Source organism: Acanthaster planci, linkage group LG01, assembly GCF_054643075.1.
Source record: "Acanthaster planci isolate LZ-2023a linkage group LG01, COTS_SCS, whole genome shotgun sequence".
Classification (NCBI taxonomy): Eukaryota; Metazoa; Echinodermata; class Asteroidea; order Valvatida; family Acanthasteridae; genus Acanthaster; species Acanthaster planci.
This window is the reverse complement of record NC_141777.1, coordinates 8,832,933-8,850,219: the sequence shown is the minus strand read 5'-3', so window position 1 is coordinate 8,850,219 and position 17,287 is coordinate 8,832,933. Positions and strand designations below refer to the sequence as shown.

At 40.5% G+C, this 17,287-nt stretch overlaps 1 protein-coding gene across 1 annotated transcript; it reads right to left on the bottom strand.

Annotated features, from left to right (window-relative positions):
* Nucleotides 1-209: 209 nt before the first annotated feature.
* Nucleotides 210-17,048, bottom strand: LOC110979297 (N-acetylated-alpha-linked acidic dipeptidase 2-like). Its single transcript, XM_087145004.1, has 17 exons — nt 16,741-17,048; nt 14,122-14,278; nt 12,751-12,879; nt 12,316-12,444; nt 10,812-11,004; nt 9,725-9,815; nt 9,194-9,283; nt 8,929-9,014; nt 8,333-8,452; nt 7,866-7,948; nt 7,172-7,303; nt 5,970-6,061; nt 5,082-5,172; nt 4,394-4,646; nt 3,841-3,922; nt 3,537-3,629; nt 210-1,329 (listed from the first exon to the last, which is right to left on the bottom strand). The coding sequence occupies exons 1-17, from the start codon at nt 16,968-16,970 to the stop codon at nt 1,128-1,130; spliced, it is 2,253 nt and encodes a 750-aa protein (XP_087001130.1). The 5' UTR covers nt 16,971-17,048; the 3' UTR covers nt 210-1,127.
* Between the last annotated feature and the right edge of the window lie 239 nt (nt 17,049-17,287).

Below are 17,287 nucleotides of genomic sequence, written 5' to 3'. Positions count from 1 at the left end.
ACTAGGTACAATTTTTTTCGAGGAACAACAGAAGCGAATTATGTGTAGCTTAGTTCGTGGTCATTTCCAAATTTTAAACAGCAACGCAGGGGCACGGACCAAAGACCTCTAACACGGACTTTTTTTTAGTAGTAAAGTTAAGCCACCGACTGATCCATTTTAGGATGCTGTTTACTGCTGGAAAATAAAGGAGGTTTTAACACACCACATTAAAATCCTGTTCAGTTCAGTTCATTCTTAAGGTCCTGTGATTTCAATGCTTAAATTTTATACAAAGGTTATTTCATTATCTATCTTCACAAATTTTAAATCATTGCTTGGAATAGACACCAGTGTATGAAATTATCCTTCAACTTTAATCGGAATCCTTGCAAATATGGCATAATTACCATTCGTATCTCCATGTCACATTTAGATCAAGTTTGCTTTTATAAGATATATTTTTCAAAGTGAGTTTTCAATAGATATATATGTTCAAGTATGATTTTATATCTCACAAAAAAGAATTTTGAAAATTTAAACTCGTAAAAACGATCTTCAAAAACTATAACTCCTAAACGAACTTTAAATTGTATCTAATAATAAAGAACTTGGAAGAATACGTGTCATAAAAGATGTGTTTCCAACGATACAAACAACTTTTTTAAATACAGGTCTCATAAGAACAAACTGAAGAATATATGTCTCGTGAAACTAAAGTTGGAAAACATATATCTGAATAAAACGGACTTCAAATTTCTTTTGATGTGATTGATAATAATCTCAAAGACTGCCTTAATGTAGTTCACAGAAATGCTTTTAAAACACAAAAGTAAAACTCATTTTATGCTGCTTTTGTTCTGGAAACACTGTATTACACTCAAATATGTTGAAGAAAACGTATTTAATGTTTAGGCTTAATAAAATACATAATTGAGAAATAGAATTAAATTTGTGGTTCCAAAAATCTAAGATTTACTTCAGGTTTAGCAAAAAATGTCACGTCCCCTGGCCAAGAAATTCTCAAACGTATGAAAAGGACAACACATCACTACATCAATCATTCATAGGCACGACAAAGAAAACAAATCATACAAATTTTTTCCATATTTGTTTTTGTATGCACAAACTGAAAATAGGAGCCACGATTAACCATCGAAAGCAAGCACATCCTGCAGCGTGCTGACTGCTGATTGGATGGCGTGAGTTGTGACCGCCATCTGCTGACGCACGATATCCCAGCGTGCATCTTGGTCTGGTGCCTCGTCGATCCGATACATAGCGTCAACAATGCCCGGGAAGGCGTCTGCGGCGTAGTAGTTCTTACTGCTGGGAGCGAAGACTATGTGTCTTCAAAAGTGGGGGTGGGGGTAAAACGAAAAGTAACCACAAATAACCATCTCTGAAAGATTTGGCCAGTTGAGTCATGCCTTATTCGATATTCAAGAATGTCATTCAGTAATTATGTAAAGCCAAAAGGTTACTCAAATTTGCATCTTACCAAAAGCCTTTTTGAGAAATTTAAACCATTTTGACATCCTGAACGAGGATAATTATATAATGTAGCATGTACCAATTTAAGTTAAGGTTGGACTTATAGAGTTATACATGCCCACCACTTTAAAAAAGAATCGTCACTTTGTTGGTGAGTGAAATAAATGCCTATATGTGATTTTCACTGAGAAAGTCAAACAAGGGTTAAGGGTTTTTCGTTTGCTCTCCTGAAAATAGAATGGCCATCCCCCTGAAATTCACTTAACCAAATCATTGCCTGACAATAGCAAATTTGAAAATTCTTTGGCCGAACACCATTCAACACTTCTTATTCACCTGTTCTTTCAACATTTTTCCCTAATCCTCCTAGCTATGAGTCAGGAAGGAAACAAACTGGGACATTTTTGTTCTTTCTAAAAGAATCCTCCACACCAAGAGGGCGCTAATACCACTTCACGAGAGCACGTAAGTGTAGAACTGTCAGTTATTGTTTACCTGTTGAAACATCGTTATCTGATATATTTATGATTCTGAAACCCCAATTAATGTAATTAGTATTTTATTATTTGATGTGTTCCATTGTTATAAAACACCATGATAAAAAATAGGTTGACAGCGCTTTAAATGTGGCCTTAGTTACCTACTCTCATTAAAGCCAAATCTGACTCAACCACGAGGTATTTAAAAACAAAAAGTGCTTCGATACAGAGCTAGCCGCGCGATAAATGAGTTTTCTTAACAGGTTTTGCTTGGCGTCTCATAAATGGTCAAGTGGTTAAGCTGGCTGTTGAAACGCTTTGGGTTTCGGGGTTTTAATCCTAGTGGCTGCATTAAAAAAAATGGATTATCAGCCCTGTACCACAACTATAAAGCAGTTAATTTTCCCTCCTAAAGTACCAACAGTACCTTAGCCAACTGGGTAAGCTCTTCTGCTGGGACTGTCCGCAGAGTCTAGGTGAGCACTTTAGTACAGGGTCGAGACGTATGGCCGACTCGGCGGCCAGGGCTTAGGTAGCCTTTCGTTGAGGCCTTCACGGCTGTGTTTATGTGTAACTGCAAAGCGGCTGGACCGGAGACCACATGCACGAGTGGCGCAGCCACGAGGCCTTTTCCAACTTGTCAGGAATTTCTTTCGTTTTCTTTATGTTTTTGATTTTGTTGGGGCAGCAAAAATCGCAACCTATCATAAGCGACGGGGTCAGCACACATTAACCTATTATGCAAAATGAAAGTATACGAAAGATGGCGAGCGTGTCAAGTGTGTCGGCGGTCGTGAGTGTAGGTCAGTTATCTGAGCAGTATTTGGGCAGTTCTCTAGAATATGCTGCTGGAAAACTTCACCCTGCTGAGTTTAAACCGTTGCAGCGTTAGACTATTGAAGCATCTGTACGCAGAATCTGTTCGAGAATGGAGTTTTCGGTGACTTGGTAAAAGAAACAATTTCTGTTCTGCCCAATACAGAGGCTTCACAGCCTGATGCAGATATACATGCATAAACGAAGGGATATTTTTTGGAAATAGTTTCTTATCGGTGTGGGTTTGGTTAGGTTAGGGGCATAATCTACAGCTGAGTATTTAATGGAAATTATCAAGCTTAAGGGTAAGCAAGCATTACGTAAGAGTTGTGGACAGCGTTAGGTTTACTGTTCAAGAATCTAACGAGGTACACAATACCACGAATGTCTGAATATGTATGGAACAATCTAGTAGAAGCTATAAGAGCCAATTCCTGAGCACGACTGTGCGGTGTAACTTCTTTGTGTAGATATTGACAGTTACGTTTTTTGGGGGGGGGGCAGGGGCGACAATTTTGCATTTTCTTGCAGTCATAACTATCGAGAATAACGCGCGATCGCAGTCACAGCAGCTGGGAAGCTGCTCCCTACGGAAGCCCGTTAGGGCCACGGTGTGTTTCTCTTTCACGGCGGTGTGTTTCTCTTTCACAGCGGTGCGTTTCTCTTTCGTTGTTGCCAATAACTCGCGGCCGCGAGTTAAGAAAGGCTCCCCGTATCATAGCCTGAAGTACACGAACGAGCATGATCGATTTTCTTCTGAATTCTTACCTGAGAAACTTGCGGTCTGGGAGCCCAAGTGGATCAATGAAAGCTCGTTCAAGTTGCATTAGTTGATCGTTAACTTGACGCACGGCCATCAAACTGTAATATCAGAAGCAACTGGATGTGACATTCATTTGAGCTTCGTAGGTTGAAAATCACGTTTACTGGAGCCATTGTTGTTCTGATTCAGACATTTTTTAACTATGTGAAACAAGTGTCAATTTGAAGAGTGTGTACGGTATTCCATTATGTTCAAATACGATGCAGATAAATTGCACATGAAGTAGTGATTTTAATGATAAAGTCTTACTCTTTTTTGTCAGTTTGTGAAATAACTTTCTCAAATTCAGTGGCGGCAGCTGAAAAGTTAGCCAGAGCAGAGTAGATGTATTCTATAAGAGAGAAAAGGGAATAGTTATATCATCTAATGCACTAGTCTTGTGTAAAGTGCTTTGAGGTTAATACCGGGTAATAGATCTCTGACATCTTTGTGATGATATTTTCTGGTCAAGAAACAAGTTCTGTAGCAGCAGTTTTTGGTTGATTACAGTTTGACAATAATAATTGTTCATAAGACATGCAGAGAAAACTGGTTGGAATGTGGATCCCATACTAACATTTTCCCCAGAACCGCACTTCCCAATAGAGATCATTCCTCCACAGTATCACCACAAACCTTAATAATCGAACCCCAATCACGCAAAGCTTCAAAACTTGTTTATGTGTAATCTTTTCTTTCTAAGCTTTCTAGTAATATCACTTTGATTTTATTGGACTTGGCTTGATCTTGTCAGACTTAATGTATATGAATACTGCTAGACTGTGATATAATGTACCTGCATACTCGTTAATGTGCCGCTTACCGAAGGTAACTCCTTTGTCGTTCATCTGTGTCTCGTACGCCGCCTTCACTGTGTCCATCGACCCCGTGATCTTGTCCACGTAATCGGTACAGTCAAAGGGCAGGATGACCGACTCGGCCAAGTCTCGGGCTACCTCAGCCCATAGCCTGGCAACAGCCTGATGCCGTAGGAAGTCGTAATCAAGGAACATCTTCATGTAATAGAAAGTCTCGTAGACGGAGTGGTAAACAGGATAGCTGGATATGCCAAGCGACTGTCGACAGAATTATTAAGACATGAAACATCAACAACAATAGCAGCAACAGCAGCAGCGACACCAAGCCCAGTCATTTATAATTATACACTCGACCACAAAGTGAAAAATATTTGATTTTCAAACTTAGACATGCACATCTAGGGGAGAGAGAGTCAACTGTAAGCTTGAATTCTAAGTAGGATGCAACAGACTCGTGAATAGGGCTGAAGCAACAATACGTATTCATGAGTGAGGAGGGTCAAAGGTCGTGCTTTTGAAAATCTGACCAAAAAAGCGGAACGAACCAGCTGATAAACCCGATTCTGTACAAGACGTGGGGCAACATCACTCCACGAACCCAATTTGCTGACTCTATCAGGGAAAATGAAATAGTAACTGAGATGTTTTTGTTCACTTTCGTTATTTTGTAACTTGTTGAACGATTTGACTTACAGAATCGTACTTGTAACGAAGATCAGCTGCCGGTACCCCGATACGGTACATGAACGGAGCAAAATCGCTCCCCGAACCCAAATTTCTGACTCTGTTGGAGAATATGAAATACCAGGTGAGAATTAATTGGATTTCACTGTAATCTGTATCATGAGGTGAATGATTTGACTTACGGAATTGTAAATGTAACGAAATTCAACTGCTGACCACCCAAAAAGGTATAAGTGGATCAAAATTGCAACCGCACTAAGATTTCCGACACTAGGCTATATTCATTGATTCCTAATGGACGAGAAGCCGTTGATTGAAACTGTAAATTGCATAAACTCCACATTAAGCATTGGATTGCGCATTGTTTAAAAGACTGAAATTGGACTGGAACAGACTAGAACAAAAATCCAGACTTTTAAGGAACGTTTGAGTCCTTTTTCCTAATTTGCAACACAATCTACATTATATTATCCCTGTACAAACCGGACAGCTCAATTCCTCTAGTATACGTCAGCATCGTTGCGATGTTATTAGCAACGGTATCAGAGCCAGCAGGAAAAATATACCAAATTTTCTATGATATAAGTTATATCGTGGTCGAACAAAATAAAAATCATGCTCACTGAAGTCAACAAGTCCGGCAACTTTTCAGGCACTGTAGGAACGTCCACGTATTAGAATAACTAAACAAATAGCAATCGAAATCCCGTAACTTTACTGAAAGCAGCTTGCTTTTGGGATAAAGAATTCAACTCTGTGTTCCATATACATATAGGGGCCTTTTGTCCTGAAGGTTGAAGTGACTACAACATGCACCCTAAATGGAACTCGAATTTGAGATCTGCCAGTGAAAAAATGGTGGGGTTCAAGAACCGTAATTTCAAGATTTGGTGCTACCTGGGCAGTGTATCGGGATGGTTGGCATCTACAGGGATACGATTACGCCAGGTATCGTACAGTGACATCGATAGGTCTTCTGGGGCAGGCACCTGTGTTGCAGGCATGGAATCGACGACAAATATTTGACATTCGGAAAACAGAATTATCAATGATGAATCTCAAAGATGATTGGATGCAGGAAGTGGAGCTGACCTTCCTCCGCATGTTATACCCGTTTTGCTAGGTCAAAAGTGCAGTTACTGCCAATCAGTGGTTGATAAAGCTACGGCTGGCTGCGAGCACAAAAGTAACAGGAAAGTTTGCACAGTCAAGTTTATCACACTAACTGAACTTGTGAACTTGAGTGACATTTGGCTGCCAATATATACAAATTAGCATTATGTTTGCAAACAAAGGAAGGTCTACCCTCTCAGCACAGGAATGGCCAGTTGAGCGCCCTAGCAACACTGAAGATACACGTACCCATGAAAATATCCATTCTGGTTTTTATGCCAACTTTCTCATGATGGTGTCCTGTCACAGTCACTGGCGTTCCAAAGTGTGGCTGTTGAATATCGTGTTATTATGACACTTCGTGATCATACCAAAATTATGTCCTTTTTTGTTCAAGAACACTAAGAAAACACAAAGCAACATTTCTCTGGGAGAGGGTAGCCTGTAACAATTGCCACATGGCCTACATATAGATGTTTTGTGAGGTTCTGCCCCGATTTTGAAACAAGTGGATGATTTATGCTTTTCTTTAGACGATCGTTTTGTGGAACCTTTCGCACTTCCTCGGTTTGTTAAAAATTTGATATCCCTTTGAGGCTTAAGTGTATTCCATAGTGCAATTTTTATAAGCCTTTATAATTGTTTATGCTTTTCCGAATAACAGAGGGCTAGGTTATCGGCATGTGCTCACGCAGCAACGAATCACCGCAGAAAAAAAAAGGAATTAGAAGTGCACAGTTTTTGTGTGCAAACAATGCATTATTGTGATTTTCTCCCTGGAAGGACATCGTAGCTATGCCATGAATATGAAAATCCGCATTAGCATAAAACCATCGAAGACACTTGTTTTTATAATACCAAAATAAATGGACAATAAGGTTATCTGTAACACACATGTACACTTTCAATTCTTTGAATAAATCCTCTTAATGCAGCTGTCCCCGTTTGGCAAGCAATTTTCAGACTCTATTTCCAAAAACTCTGACCTTCTTTGAAGCTGCAAAGATAGCCTGGTAGAGCAACGGGGTTGATTTGACTTGAAGTGTGTAGTTACCAGTCACGGCAGAATCAACATTGATGTACGCCACGGCCCTCGCAGCCAGTATCCTCTGAAATTCCTGTGCAAACAATAGGTGGTTTGGAATACATTTTCAAGTCATTCTGAAACGCCAAAAAGCCCTTTTCAGAATCTGATAGCTTTGATTTTCCTGAAAGTGATTATCAGAAAAGGAAAATCCCTATTTTTCGTTGATCGAATTGGAATCTTTGCACACTGTAAAGCATGTTTCACAAGATGCCTTTATCTTGTGCGCTATTTGACAGAAACCACTCGCTGCTAGCCACTTTTGTCCATTAACTCATTTAGCAGTTATTTTATCCCAAACCATTAACGTTTGAGGCAATTTTCAACCTTTCAGCTATTGACATTTTTACCATGCAACTCCAATTTTTGTTTTAGAGGGCACTTAAAGCATGCCCCAAATAAAGTACAGTGTCTGCCAATAACAGCCGAAAACAGAAACGTTTCGTTGAAGACTAAGGTGATTTCCAACTTACGTAACTGTGGCCAAGATCTGACAACTGTGTTACTACAACTTCCAAAATGTGTTTGCAGAACATAGTAAGTAAGGTCTTACTGAATTGACCAGTACTCTAGTTCCTAAAAGAAAATCACCCTACCTCTACAAACTCTGTAGAACCCAGGAGACCATACTCCTCAGCACCCCAGCTAGCCAACACAATGGATCGCCTTGGTTTCCAACCTGTAAACAAACATTGATCAAATCAATGTGCTGTAATGGGAGGAAGCTTCTTCTATGTTCGACCTCTTTTTTTCTGTTTCTTGCTCTCAATATACCAGAAAGAAATGGCAAGTGCTTTGTGTATTTGGTCAATATTTTGAAGCCAAACCTTTCCCTTTTCCTTTTCTACTGGGACTCCCTTTGGTCTGAACAACTGTGAGGTTCATTTTCTTCCTTCGAGGCCAAACCATACATCGACCACTCAGATCCGTACTCGCCACCTTAACCCAATCATCCAGGTGAGTACTACATCCAATAGCCATTGAGGTTCGGACTGCATATTCATGACTTAGCTCAGGGCGGAGCCACTCCCTGAACCAATCACCATTCAGTACACAACCTCACCTGATTTCCTCAGCTCTCCAAACGCACGTGACACCTCCATCAAAGCTGCTGTACCACTACTCGGATCTACAGCTCCGTAGACCCAAGCATCACGGTGATTACCAATTACGACATACCGATCTGCAGACAGAAATGAAAATGAAAATCTAGTTGACTTTGTCAAAGAAACCTGAAAGATATTTTTGGGGGAAGAAACCAAAACCAAAAAACAACAAAAATTGTGGGCTGCAATACTTTTAAAGAGTGTTTGAAGACGGTTTGATGAACAGCATCAGTGATAGCACACGTGGAGCTTCATGGGGGGGGGGACTCCACAAGTGGAGGTGAAGCCCGCACACTAACTTTTTGTGTCTGGTGACGATTTCTGTCTCCTGTTATTATTGTGATTTTCAGTTTAATTGTAATGTTTCACCAAATGGAGTTTTGTTTAAGCAACCTCATGATTAGAGGGACGGAACATGTTGTTGACGATTCCTTTCACTTGCCAGATATTTTCATCATTTTGTTAGTCTGGCGTAAAATCGTATCGGTGCAAGTTGTGTTCTATTAAATTGCCTAATATGTGCGGTGGCTCAGTACGTATGTGTATAAGGCACCTGGTTCAACCTCCCCTTTGATGATACCGATGACGTTATATGTCGTCCGCCTCTCTCGTGTGGTATGGATGGTCATTTTCACATTCCTACATGACAGAAAATAATGGAATAACTTTTTTGTTTTGTGGTTAGCATCGAAACGTTAAAGGGGTTTCACTTGAAATGTGAATTATTTCAACTTGCTCACTGTCCGCGGTCCTGAGTCAAAAATGGGTAGTGAGAGACCAGCAACATGTGTCAGCTGAACTCGTAAGCAGGTACCAACCTTTGAGGGTTGCTGAAGCCTGGACCAATGCGGTAGGTGACAGGTAAGTGACCCCTCCAGGATTCAATGACCTCCACACCGGTCATGTTGCTGGATTGAGAAACAGTAAAACTACTGTCAGGCATGGCCCTGTTAGGATTAAGACACTATCATTTCGGGAGAAAGTAGGCGTAGACAGGATTCTACTTTTGAACAGGCCCCTGGTCTAATGACGTCAAGATTCATTCACAGTGATCACTTTCGGATGAGTGCGAGCAGAGGACGACGGATTTGAAGCTCTTTGGGAAAACGCAAATGTGAACAAAGCAACTCGTCAACATTATTCATAGGCTTATTCTTCAAATTCAGATGTTTGAGGCTGCTGAACCGAAAGACAGACAGTAAAAACCAATTTAACTTGATTTTAGCAAGAGTGGCGAGATAGATCTTGAAGTATATAAGGACTTTAGAGAATGTAGGCTACTTCAAGCTGTGGTGAGAACTGAGAAGATAACTCTCAACACCAGTCTTTGCATGAAGTGTGACATTTACCCCAGAAGCAGTTGAGCATCCCCGTAGCCGATGGGATGGACAGGTATCTTGGGCAGGGCTGTGTCCTCGTCGTCTATGCGAAAGGCAAAAGCTGGGAGACGACGAAGATAAAGTGTCAAAAGTGGCCAAGAAATCGTTTGGTGTCATCTGGTTGACATGTCCCCTCATCCATTAACTGCATTGAGTATTCTTTAAAATCTAATCAAATCAAGAGACCTTTGCAACTTCGACAATCACGACACAAGGTTGCATGTTTTGCACAAGCTAGATTGCAAACCAGTTACAGCACTATACCAATAGTCGTCTGGTCTCCATGCTAAGCTTCATTTTTGAGATTGAAACCGCTTTTAGGCATTCAATCTTCAAATGTTTAAAAAAATCGATATCGACAGCATATGGTTTGATGTTTCAGTGACAGTGTGTTTACTTATTATTCTGATAACAACTTCAACGTCAGGGGGCTGAACGTTAGGCGACGCCGGAGACGAAGCAGACCATTGATATATACATCGCCTAAAAAGGTACAGCAGCTTGCACTTTGTCTATGCCATTACTAGAAGGGGATTCTGGGTGTGGAGAGTTGTCGTGTAAGATATGCACATGGACCATCTATATTTGACTTCTTTTGCCTGTACAATCATTAGATCCAGGCGGGGACTCGGATTTTGAACTCCCGGAGTCTGTCTCAGTGTGAATGATTTGCCCTGCGTCTCGGGGGAGAAAATCCCGGGGGATCGGGAATAGGTCATATCCACCACTTTTGACCAGTTGGATGGGCTATTGAATCATTCCCCTTTTTAGTGGTAGGAAAGCAATAAGGAGGATTCTGAGAAATTATTCGGACAACCAAATGTATTTATTAGTGAAAAAGCTAAAGATACGCTGTTTTGATGTCGTAAGGTTCAGGTGTCTAAGTTTATATATCAAAGATGTACATCAATGACATAAACAGCAACCACCACCCCCTCCTTTCAAACTTCCACAGCCAGGCAAACATCTGATTTGATACATCCCCCACCCCAAGCACAAAATTACGCCTCTGCGTCTTGAAAACAGACCCACTTTAAACAAGATTAGTTGCCATTACGTTTGGCTGGGTAGCCAGGCGTGACCGGGTCGCCCTTTGCGTCACTGACGAAAGTATTCCCCCTCTGCGCTCCCGTCTCAGGCAGCCACCATCCGTCCGGGTACACCTTGATGTCACCGTCATCGATGGCGTAGTCTGCCGGGTCGGAGTACAGGATCAGACCCTTAGCACCCGCAGCCTGCGCGTTCAGAGCCTGTGGGTGACGCAGAAGGCACCGGATCATTAATGTTGGGAAACGATTGGAGGAGTCAAGTTGTGGAAAATCGACTGTTCCCCCGACCCTGGTGCTAAGGGATGCTAACACGTGCTATTAAGTGAAATTTCGATCGGTACAAATGCACCACCAAACCTAGATTTTAATTGTGATGTTGATCCAATTCCACAAGGAGTAAAATGTATATATAATAAAATATTTTTGATATAACGTGCGATTATTGGACAGCACTTCAGCGGGATCAAACCTCCCTGCAGTTGCTGCCAATTTGTCTCATTTATTTTTGCTTTTAAATATTTTTGCAAGTTAAAAACAAAAGCAAAACCCTGCGAAGGTGTCATTCTGGGTGTCGGATAAGCAAATGTCGCCACCATCTTTAAAGAGACGTGCCTCTTCCCTTTTACACCTTAGGTTGCAGGGTTAAGCATTTTGGGAAATAACTTTTGGGCAAATGTACGACAATCTAACCCCCTTTAATGATCCTGGATCCGCCGTTGATATATACCCCTACATTGAGGAACATCTATTTGACTAACAATCGTAAAATGGTTGATTCCTTGATGGAAAGTCCAACATATTTGAATTTTCGAGGGTTGATTTGAAAATGTCACTTTGTTTTCTCCCTCCTATACATTTACTTTGATCTAGATCTCCAACCATCCGAGGATAGGTTCGTCTGATCTCATCATGAGGTAATAAGCCATTCTTAAGTTTGATGGATTTTTGCAACACGTCGCTACACTTTAAGGTGCGAAGATGCCGATGCCCGTTTTTTCGGGTTCAACTCTCATTAGGGGGCTTTGTAAATACCACTTTACATGGATAATAGTAACGAGCCAATGCCGCGTTCAGAACGGCAACAGCGGGGCACACCTTGTCTAGCCTAAGTGCAGTGCTGCCGTGCAAAGCTCAATTTCCTGGGCCGAATGGTTCTCGACACCCGTGCTACTGCTGTGCACGGTGTTTGTACCGTTTTTGATTTACAGACAGGGACAGAAAAAAACGAGGGTACATGTAATAATTCCCTGGTGTTTGCAAAAAGGCCAGATGACATTTCAGGGTAAGGATCAAGAAGGCTACAGCATCAAAATGATTTGAGTCTTTTGGCTGTTTTCATTCTTTTTTAGGGGAAAAGATTTTCTTTTAAGCCTTCTGTCTTTAGGTCTGTTGTGGAATTTGGTAATAGTCAGAAGGGTCGAATCTCAGGCTCAAACTACAAATTATGCAGAAACCGGGGCACCTCGTTTTGAAGAAACAGTTTCGCGGGACTTTCGAGTAAATGAGCATCACCTTATTTCCTCGGAATATCTTTCCATAGCGGGCAATGACGATGGTGCCAGTCAAGTTGAGGTCAGGATGGTTTTTCTCCAGGTATTCAAAATCTTCCACTCGAGCGTAATTAGCATACACCAGGTCGCCCTTTCACAAAAGAGAAACAAAAGGAAGGAATTTGAAAACAGGAGCACGTTTTAGTTTCTCTTTCTTTTAAATACATGCGTGTTTGTTATTCTAACAAACCCTCAAAAGGAGCATCAGCAGCAATGAATAAACGAAATATACACAGACACATCCTGGGCAAATGATTGGAAAAGCAACAAAGCAAAAAAAAAAAAACCAGAAATATCGTGCACCCATTAAGTGATAAAATCATGGTGGAAATAACAAATGCTATGGGAAAGGGGGAACAAGGAGTTTGAGTGGATTGAAAGGGGTAGGTAATGTTACCTCTGGTTCGCCTTGATATGAATATGCATTAAATGGCGGCACGACATCAGGGTGGTCGTCGCCAGGTCTAAGCATTGCCTCCTCCAGTCGCGAGTGGAATATCTCATTACCATCTTCGAGGATAGACACCTGATTGAGCCAACAAGAATATACATTTGTAATATAATGACAAACAACAGGGTCATCTATTGAAGGGGTATAGCCTTCCACAGATGTAACTATGGCTTTGAGGAGAAATACTTACCACACCCCCAATGTGCGTGTTATGAGATGTTTCGTGCACACAATCTTCCACTCATAAAAAAATACGATTCTAAAGAGCGACGTCGTGAACAGGAATGGCCTTCAAATTCTTTGAAAAAGGACTGAAAATCCACTTTTTAGTTGAAAACTACTTTTTCATCAAAGACTCAGGAATTCCCGTCGTCTGCAGTAACTTACTGCCCCTTTCTTCAAGATTTTCAAACTCATAAATATAATTTTTCTTCAGTATGTTCCTGTGCTGATGTGGCGTCACCGGGGAATTAACAACGATGTGACACACTAACTTTATGCAGCAGTATAAATCTTTTTTTTTTTACCGCTAATGGGTCATTAGGGAAACATTCCCATAAGAACGTGCAAATTTTTCCAACTTTACTGTCCCATAGGCCTAATTCAATATTCCCTAGTCTGCTCTGAACCACACTTTGTATGTTTTCAATTTAGACCCTAATCTAGCCTCCTTCTGGTAGTTTGAAAATGGGAAGACACTGAAATGTCTCCCTAAAAGCCAATGTCTTGCTAATGCTGAAAAATTTACCACAAAATGTCTCCCGAATGATCTATTTGTAAATATATCAATAACAACAAAATAATAATAATTTTAAAAGGAACACGTCACTAGAGGAAACTTGGCCCCTGCTCCCTGCCTGGTACGACACACAACTTGAGTGAATCGAACCATAAAGGCGCCGCTATAACAAGGGTTAAGCAAGGTTACCTTCAGAAACACGTGACACCATGCAACAACAGCTGTTTTATAGCTCAAAGATTTTGAGTGATGCCGGGGTGAGAGGTTGGAAAATCAGCGACCGCGCAATGCGAGGAGTTCTCTGGCTCAGGTCATACTTGGAGCGAATGCAAAAGTAAATAATAATAAAATTTCAAAAAGTTACAAAATTAAACATTTAACAATAACGCAAAATTTGACATCATGAATCATTTGAGGCGAAATTTACCATTCTAGTGGTCGACTCTGCGAATACGCTGGGCATTTTTCCCCCTGATATTTGCGTTCGTGTTTTGCTTTTTTGACCAGTATAAACAGGCCCTCTTCCATGACTAGTGCACTAACACCACTCAAATGAAGGCACACAGCAATAGCTTTACCTTGTTTGGAATATTGTCATCGGGGTAAGACAGAAGTACATCATAAGGAACGAGTTTAGCCGAGTCTAGTCCTTGTTCTTTCCACGTGTCACGCATGTATTCCGCGTTGGAACGCTCAGCTGGAGAGCCGGCGATATGAGGAACCTTAGTGAAGTACCTATCGGTGATCAACGAAGGATATCATTAAGACTATAATAATATAACAATACTAAAAAGACATAAAGATATCACATTATATTTTACTTGTATCCATGAGGCTAAAAAGTGATCAACTTTCAAAATAAAACAAAACGTTGCAATGTCTTAATATGGCAATTTTTGTTTGTTATCAAAGAGAACATGCTTTTTGTTTGTGATGTACCGCCAAGCATCCTGATGAAAACGAACAATGTTTCTATTGATTTCCATTGTTCAAGATTCGCTGTAGGCTTTCAATGCGAAACTGGCTCTGGGTTCCTCTTCAAATCATATTTAAAATCAGGCTGACTGATTCTGCTTATTGACATAGGGAATTTTCGAGCTTACTGAATTCTCGAAAGTTCGTTCATCTTCTGTTCTATCGACAATAACTTGTGACGTATGCTGAGCCTTAGCCTTAAGGCTTGAGGACAAAGCCATGACCTTTGCTTTCAGAGATCAGTGACTTGTAATTTTAGAGCCTTGCTCTTCAAGGCCAACTGATCTTTTTAATATTTTCAAGGTAAATTTGTTCGAAATGTTGCTGTTCTGCAAACATTCAACCTCGGTTCATGCGGCACTGAACTGTCTACAAAGTCTGGTGTAATAAAACTTACCATGTTTTGTTATGGAGGTAAGAAACGCCATTTATTTTTACATCTTCACTTTCACTGCAAAATTTGCTGCTTACCCCAACAGACAGGTATTTTAATTTTATTTAGCTAAAGTTTTTTTAAATTCTAAACTTGATGGAACTGATAGAAAAGTGTGTCAGGTTATATTTAACAGGGGAATGGTGGCATAAACAACTGTGCAGTTAAATGAGCAGTATTGTACTGTATTTATGCAACATTAATCGACTGTAAACGAAGTTTACAGTAAACAAATGTGTTTGTTTGTTACACGTATTTATTGTGCTTTAGTGAATACAGTACAATACGGTATACTAACAGTAATGTTTTACGGTATAAGCTTTGACCTCAGTTTGCCTATTGACACAAATGGGGCGTTGCTACACAAGTACTTTACATCAGTCGGACAAAATGTTTGTGCTTTTTGGATGTAGTTTTTATGCGCAAATGCAAACCATTGCTAAAAAAGATAAATCGAACGTGAGAAATGAAAAATTTGACTTTTTGATGTTCCAACTACGATTGCACTTGGGAGCCGAACAATGTACATAATTATATACCATGTTAGTGCACATTAAGAATGTACATAAAGTTCTGCCGCGATCAAGGCTTCTGAATACGAGGTATGTGTACCTTATACGTAATTATATTTGACCTAAAAAAATTAAAATTAACCTGAATCTGAGAATTCTTTATCAATAGAACGTATACCTAAACACGAATGTACAATGAACCCGTAATTAATGAAAACGGTAACTTGCTGTGTCTAATGTTTACATCAAATTAATGTAAATAATTGCGATAAGTTAATGTTGTTTTTATGGTTAATTGCTGTCCAATAAATGACGGCGATTTACCGTAAAATGTTACTGTAAATTATTAACAGCATACTACTGGCGCCCGTACTGTGAATACTTACAGGGAAAAAATTAGAGTGGGGGACTTTGTTTCAAAAGCCAAGAAAACCACAGAACATTGCGTTTTCAGTCAGTTTATAAGAATCGTTTTAGATCTTATTCAGTAATTCATATCTTATTTAAATCTGTCTAACTTCTGTAACACATACCACTTTAAACCATGTAAAGATGCAGTTTGCTGATGACAAAAAAGCAACGTTATACAACACCACAGAACTCTATTCAACTCAGTATCCTCAACCTGCAGGTCAATTTCTCGTATTTGTTAAATGGTGTTACATGGCATAAACAGACCATATTGATTGCTACTTGTGCTAAAAAGAAAAAAGACCAAAAGGAATTCCCTTATGTAATGGAGATCATTCCTGCAATGCATCATCGGATTTGAATGGAATCTTCAGTTTTGAAGAGATAATATTTTCAGCTTGAGTTTGAAACCCAAACCAACAATTTCCCTAGTGATCATTTTAGGAGAAAATAAATGGTATAAAGAGGTTGTTTTTCTTTATGGGGGGGGGTACGCTGTATAAGTGCCAATGGGGGTAGCAATTTTACACTTGAGGGTCTTGGCCTTAGCCCTTGGGGGCCAAAGCCTGGGCCTTGGCTTTGATGATCAGGGCCTTGGTCTTAACCTTGGCCTGGAGAATCAAACCTTGGCCTTAGCCTCAAGCCTTGGGGGTTAAAGCCTGGGCCTTGATGGTCAGGGCCTTGGTCTTATCCTTTTCCTGGAGGGTCAGAGCCTTTGATCGGCATTAAAAATAACCCCCAAATCTGAAAGCTCTCGAGGGGAGTAATGTGGCCCTAGTCCCTCTCCCATAGCCAGCTACCTCGCCCATGTATCTTCAGATCCAGTCTAGATTACCACGATCCCATGTGCTATTACGTGTACCTACCGTAGATTCTCTTCAATATTCTCAGCGTTTATACGTCCAATGACGTTCACGGGGGGCGTATCAGTGTTGGGATCAGGCGTTGGTACCGCACACTCTGCATTTCTCGGTGCCGTGAAATAGCCAATGATCACCCCCAAGCCGATGCCCGCTGCGGCCAGAGCTACCGTGATGATCCAGAACATGGGTCTGGGCCATTTGGACGCTTTTCTGTATTGCTTTTCCTCTTCCATGACGCTTCGGTTGCCTCGACTGTAGATCTGATCGACTAGACCAGTTGCTAAATATGTAACTTTATCTCGCACAACTTTGCGACCTTTCGCATTGAACCCACACGTCAAAATTTAGATTACACATTCATGGATAAATGCTATGAACTTTGATACGTAATAGCTAACGTGAACACTTAACATAATTTTCAAACATTCAGTTTTAAACACAGTTTTAAGCGAGTAAAGACAACTGTCATGAGCTACTTCTAGTATCTGAACTGGCCAAAGGAAGGGAAAAGTTGAGGGTAAGTTTTCTCACTGAGACACACTGAGGTCTG

Excerpts from the sequence above, each read along its gene's own strand:
- LOC110979297 (XM_087145004.1), bottom strand. The coding sequence starts at position 16,970 with ATGGAAGAGGAAAAGCAATACAGAAAAGCGTCCAAATGGCCCAGACCC. Across the intron at positions 9,816-10,811 it reads GCCTGGCTACCCAGCCAAAC|CTTTTGCCTTTCGCATAGAC; the intron begins GTAATGGCAACT and ends GTCGTCTCCCAG. Across the intron at positions 3,630-3,840 it reads TCACAAACTGACAAAAAAGA|TTTGATGGCCGTGCGTCAAG; the intron begins GTAAGACTTTAT and ends CTGATATTACAG.